The sequence below is a fragment of the Sinocyclocheilus anshuiensis genome, unplaced genomic scaffold (genome assembly GCF_001515605.1).
Source record: "Sinocyclocheilus anshuiensis isolate Anshui unplaced genomic scaffold, SAMN03320099.WGS_v1.1 scaffold914, whole genome shotgun sequence".
Taxonomy (NCBI): Eukaryota; Metazoa; Chordata; class Actinopteri; order Cypriniformes; family Cyprinidae; genus Sinocyclocheilus; species Sinocyclocheilus anshuiensis.
In genome coordinates this window covers 3,199,390-3,205,581 of record NW_015539870.1, presented here as the reverse complement: position 1 = coordinate 3,205,581, position 6,192 = coordinate 3,199,390, and the positions used below count along the sequence as shown (strand labels likewise).

At 35.2% G+C, this 6,192-nt stretch overlaps 1 protein-coding gene across 8 annotated transcripts in view; it reads right to left on the bottom strand.

The window, feature by feature from the left end:
• LOC107685126 (spermatid perinuclear RNA-binding protein-like) overlaps positions 1-6,192 on the bottom strand; it is a 119,770-nt gene that overhangs the window by 2,071 nt on the left and 111,507 nt on the right. For 6 of the 8 annotated variants that reach the window (XM_016481628.1, XM_016481630.1, XM_016481632.1 and 3 more), the window contains exon 18: positions 4,708-4,758. In XM_016481628.1, the coding sequence (XP_016337114.1) occupies positions 4,708-4,758 (51 nt within the window). Of the gene's footprint in view, positions 1-681; positions 1,210-4,707; positions 4,759-6,192 lie in introns of those variants that run through there. The other 2 variants (XM_016481635.1, XM_016481634.1) reach the window with 1 other exon arrangement.

The following is a 6,192-nucleotide window of genomic DNA, read 5'->3' as shown; positions in this document are numbered from 1 at the left end:
GAAGGGGGCCAACACTTTTTCACACCACTGTATATATATATATATATATATATATATATACTGTATATAAACATGTATATAAAAGAAAATAATAAACTAAAATAACAATTGTGTGCACAGTCATGCACTTATAATTAAAGTCTATTGCACAGGGATTTTTTAACATTACTACGGGTTACGTCACGGACACTACGTCCATGTTTTTATACAGTCTATGATTAAAACACACATATTTGTACATTGAAATTTTAACATTAAAATAAAAACACATTTTTGAAAGTATAGCTTTAACATTATACGTTATCACAGTCGCTTTGAGTTCAAACAAAACCAAAAAACCAAACAAAAACAACTACAGAATGACTAACCCCATATACTTGCACAGAAAGTGCATTACAGAGATTTTTGCTTATTTTTACAAACTGAGGGACAAAACAGAACAATTTTTTTGTGGTCATCAACAGAATGCACCGATGTTGTCCATAGAGAAAACATTGTATTGAACCTGAAACATGCCTTAAAACTTCTGAAAGTATCTGAAAGCTAAAGGAAATGTAAATTTAGAACGGCTAAATTTAAAGCTTAAAACTTAAAATGGCTAGAGTTGAATATATATATATATATATATATATATATGTATGTGCTAAATTAGTAACTAAAGATTTTTCAAATATACACCAGTCAGTGCACTTAGCAGTTCATGAAGATAAAGGTTTATTTGTAAGCAGTAGTATGAATTAGATCTATACATCTTAAACACAGCTCCTGATAACCGTACATAGATTAAACCTGTCTTGACAGCATATTCCCATTCTCTAAGAAAAACACAACCATGATAACAAAAGAGGCTGATATAATTTAAATTTCCAAGAATGAGGTAACAATTCACAGTACAAATCCTTCAAGTTTTCTTTCTGAAGAAGATAAAACCTGTATTTGCTTAAAACCAGAAGACAGTAAGAGAACAAAAAAATGTGATGCTGATCAAATAAAAAGCACTTTACAAATACCCTTAACAGCTGTCCCTACATGTGATAGGGCTGTGCTATCTGACCTTCCCTTCTCACGTACATTTATGCCGTGTGTGTGTACATGAGTGTGTGTGTATGTGTGTGTAAAGTAGGCTCCTGAGCTAAAAGAAAGAGTAGTGAGGGACGGGGTAGGTGGGCACTTTCATGATGGGCAACAGAAGCATTCTCTTGGGCAAACCTAGAGAGAAAATGAAAAGAGCACTCCACATAAGTCCAGGACAAAATAAAAGACCTGAGGGTGTTTTGTTTAAAATGAAGCTAATGCCAATTGACTCTCATTCTAGCATGGGGACATGAACCCAAGAGAGCGGAGCAGAGCAGAGCGGAAGAACAGGAAGAGTGAGGTCAGGTGAAAAGAGAGGGCATAAATCAAGCATTAATTCAGATAGGAGATGACACACATGTACCTGCTGCCTAATGTCATGTGATATGATATACACATACAGTTGACCTATATTCAGTCATCTTATGAATAAGGACTCTTGAGTAGGGCCGAATGATATACTGTACATTAAATAAAATGTAACAGTTAACTCTGGTCCTTTAATTGAATTGCTCTATACTACAAGAGCGTGTTTCTGAATTCAGTATACTTATACTGTGATAAATTATTGTATATTTATTTTTCAGAGATATTTTCTTAAAGCACCCAACATTTTAACCAAACCATCAATAATTTCAGTATAATTTCAATAATCAAACAATAAAACACAGTAAAATTATAGTTAAAAATACAGTATGTTTTCAACAGTTTTTCATGAAATTAAGAAACTAAAGCAATAATAACAACTTATTTTATTAATAATGTATTTTAAAATTCTAGTTAAAATTATCAAGTTACGGTGTTCACCTTTTCACAAAATTACAAAATTAACACTAAATTAAAGGAATAATAATATTTATTTTATTTTATTTACAGTCTATAAAATGTACATTATAATATACAGTTAATCTAGTTAATTAATAATATACAGTTAAAATCTAGTTAAAAATAATCAAGGTGTTTTTTTTCCCCCAGTTTTTCACCAAATGTACACTAAATTAAAGGAATAATATTTTTTTCACAATGTACAAATCTAACAATCTAGGTTTTTCAGTTTCACATGAAATTAACACTATTTTTTTTTTCAATGTATAAATTTATGTGTAAATGTGTTTAAAATTTATAAAACGTATAATAAAATGTGGTAAAATTCTAGTTACAATTTTTAATTTATTTATTTTAAACTTTTTCTAAAAATGAGTTTAACAGAGTCACTAGAATTTGCATTACGTTGCAACATTTATTAAGGAAATAAAAAAACAAACAGCATTGTGATATTCATGTGGTTAATTTTAAATCAAACTAATATTCATAAAAGATTCAATATATTTCCCAGCCCTAGTCTTAACTTCTAGACTCTAGATCTAATTGAAAGTAATAAAGTTAAACCTAATGTCTGAAGCAAACATGTGAATTGTGGGTAGGGGCACATGGAGGGTTACAGGAGTGATCTGCTGGCTGGCGCTCTTATGTGGAGTGTTCATTCTGTGCCGTGATTGTTTGTGCGTGTGTGTGAATAGTAGTCGTAGTCTCACAGTCGTTCCCATTTAGAAATCCCAAAGCAGCAACAGGAGGAAGAGGGTTGGACAGCGTAAGATGACTGGTGAGAATTACTGCATGCACACAGCTCTCAGGCACCAAACCGGAGAGACGTCAAAGAGAGGGCCGCACTGTTCTCTTACAGCACAATACCGGGTTTCACCTTCCACCTAAAGGAACAGTCTTTATGTGGCAGGCAGAGACCAGGGCGCTGGGAGCAACCCCATATCCACCCCCCTCATCCTCCGAGAAATAAACCCAGCAAACACCCCTCCAAATTCAGCCTGGTTCCCGCTGAGCCCACCTCACCTAGTCCCCCCTGCACATAAGGATCATTCAAAGCATCTTCATCTGGGCCTGACCGGAGAGGCGCTCCTAAAACGACACACTACACAGACGGGTGAGGAGTTGCGGCGCACTTGTGTTTATAAACCTGACGGACTGTGTGCGTCATTTGTGTGTTCAAGAGTGTCCCAGAATGCTGTGCCTGAGTGAAGCATAATGAAATAAACTATAAAAACACCTCTAACATGGAGTTTCAAAACTCAGCAGAGATTTCAGACAGATGCAATAACAGCGCGTGATGAATTTTAAAGCACGACGGTTACCTGAAGCTAATATTTACAAACGAATAGTTCACGACCTCGATGGCTTTGGCTGTGGCAGGTGGTCCCGCAGGGGTGTTAAACTTTGAGCTCCTTTTAATATTAATATTTCATATTAATACTTTAATAGCATATAAATAATACTAAACACTGTTCTGAATGTGCAAAAAGCAGAACATGAAATAAGCAGTATGTCTGAAATCATACTATATAAATCAACAGGTGAAACATACTGCTGAGATCTGATGGACAGTTTACTATCCCATAAGGCCATGGGAGAGGAGCTGTGGATGTCAGTAATCTTGAACTTTTCTTAATGGTCAAACGCTTTGTCAGAGCTTTCTCTAGTATGCGGGCAGTCTGAAGATTACACTGTGTGTTTACTGCCATATTAACTAGGGCTGTCAATTCAGCGCATTGATTTAGTGTGATTAATTATTAAATTATGCCATATAAATTTAACCAAGTAACCATAATAAGGTATTTTCCTTCTAACAGAGCAATTAAAGCACAGAGATTTTAAAGTATGATATCTATAATGTTTTAATAATCAGCCTAATTCTATGAAAATAGCTTAGTCCACATCACAACTAGAGGAATGATATCTTTGTAATTCATTTTCATTTGAATTTTTTTCAAGCTAATGAATGATAAAAACATTGACAGCCAATCAGACTCTAAAGAGCTTGGATGCTAATATAGTTATCATTACAGTTATTGTTCTTGGTGCAAACGGGCCTTCAGATGATGCAGACTAAACTATTAAACAAAACATTTTTACTGATGTTTTTAAAAATACTAAATCTGTCATCTTTTACTCAGCCTAAATAGTTTAGCTATAATCTGTAAAACTGTTTTTCTGTCCCTACAATGAAAGTCAGTGGGTTCCAGTGTTGTTGTTTGGACCCCACTGACTTTCAATGTGTGAACAAAAACTGTTGCAAACCATTTTTCTTGTGTTCCACAGTAAAAAAAGAAAGTCATGCAGGTTTGGAAAGGACATGAGGGTGAGTAAATGACAGAATTTTCAGATTTAGTTGATCTATCCCTTTAAAAAGTATTCGCTCTATGCTAGCTAGTCACAGCACTAGTCTTCAGACTGTGCCTATCGTGATCTTCCTCTCACCCATCATGCCCAGCGGCTGCTTTGAATGGTGTAACTGTGTTCTGAAGACAGCAGCACTACGCTGACGCTTAGAGAGCCGCCCAGAGTCAGGAGAAACGGGCCAAGCGTCGAGCAGGCAGACTAGACGAGCAAAGTCACACTCAGGCCAGGTGCAGCAAGTCTTGCTCCAACCACAGTTAAGAACCAAAAGGTTATGGTTCGTTTCCATCGTCCAGGGAGTCGTTTCTCTACGGGATTCTTTGTCTACGTGATTTTGGGGTTTGAAAGCCCAATTTGAGAGCTGAATGGGGGAGTAAGTGGGGGCAGATTTGGACCCTAGACCCTGACTGGAGGAAGGGAGGACGGGAAGGAAGGGGTACGTACCGTATGCAGGAGTGGCGGCCGCTGCGCTGTACCCGTATGGGGCGCCGAAGCCTGCGAGAACACGGTATTCATGATATATATGGTGAAATGTAAGCGTTAAGTGTTAAGACTCCTTCACATGAGTCGTGTCAGGGCCTCAAGGCTACCTGTGACCTTTGACCTCACTGTCATGAGTCATGTGACAGAGCCTTTCTGAAGACAAACTACACATTAATTATATCTAAATACACCTCATAAACAAACAAACAGATGCAAATAATGTTGTGACACAATACCATGCTAAAAACAACAAGAGTAAGTGTTTCCATTCAAAAGAAAGCAACATGACTTTTAGGAAAATATTTTAACAAAAGTAAAGATTTTTGAAAGTATTGGCTTTGGTCAATAGCAACAAAACACTAGATTTTAGTTTTTTTACTTATCATTTTTTTACTTAAGAAAAATTTTATCAGATTTTAGTAGTGTCTATTTATACACTACTGTTCAAAAGTTTGGGGTCAGTAAGATTTTATAATGGTTTTGAAAAGGCTCTTTTGCTCACCTAGGCTGCATTGATTTGATAAGAAAAAAAAGACATTATAAATTGTAACAAACTGAAATATTTATTACAATTAAAAACAACTATTTCATATTTTAATATATTGTAAAATGTAATTTATTCCTGTGATCAAAGCTGAATTTTCAGCATCATTACTCCAGTCTTCAGTGTCACATGATCCTTCAGAAATCATTCTAATATGCTGATTTGCTGTTTGAGAAACATTTCTAATTATTATTAATGTTGAAAACCATAAAACTGTCATACATCTTTATTTTCATGATTCTTTCATGAATAGAAAGTTAAAAATTGCAGCATTATTTGATTTGAAATATTTTGTAACATTATGTCTTTACTGTTACTTTTAGTCAGTTTAATGCGTCCTTGATTAATACAAATAATCGTTTAAAAATGTTTTACTGACCCCAAACTTTTGAACGATAATGTAAGTAGGGCTGGGCGATATGGCCAAAAACAATCATATCTCGGTATTTTTTAAGATATACAGTCATGGCCAAAAATATCGGCACCCTTGGTAAATATGACCAAAGAAGGCTGTGAAAATTAATCTGCATTGTTAATCCTTTTGATCTTTTATTTAAAAAATTCACAAAAATCTAACCTTTCATTGGATAATAAGAATTTAAAATGGGGGGAAATATCATTATGAAATAAATGTTTTTCTCAAATACATGCAGCAAAAGATAATTGAGCTTCACAAATTAGAAAGTGACTTTAAGAAAAGAGCTAGAGCAGTGAAAATTCCCATTTCCACCATCAGGGCAATAATTAAGAATTTCCAATCAACATAATGTTACAAATCTGCCTGGAAGAGGACGTGTGTCGATATCGTCCTAATGCACGGTGAGGAGGAGGAGAGTTTGAGTGGCTAAAGACTCTCCAAGGACCACAGCTGGAGAATTGCAGAAAATAGTTGAGTCTCAGGG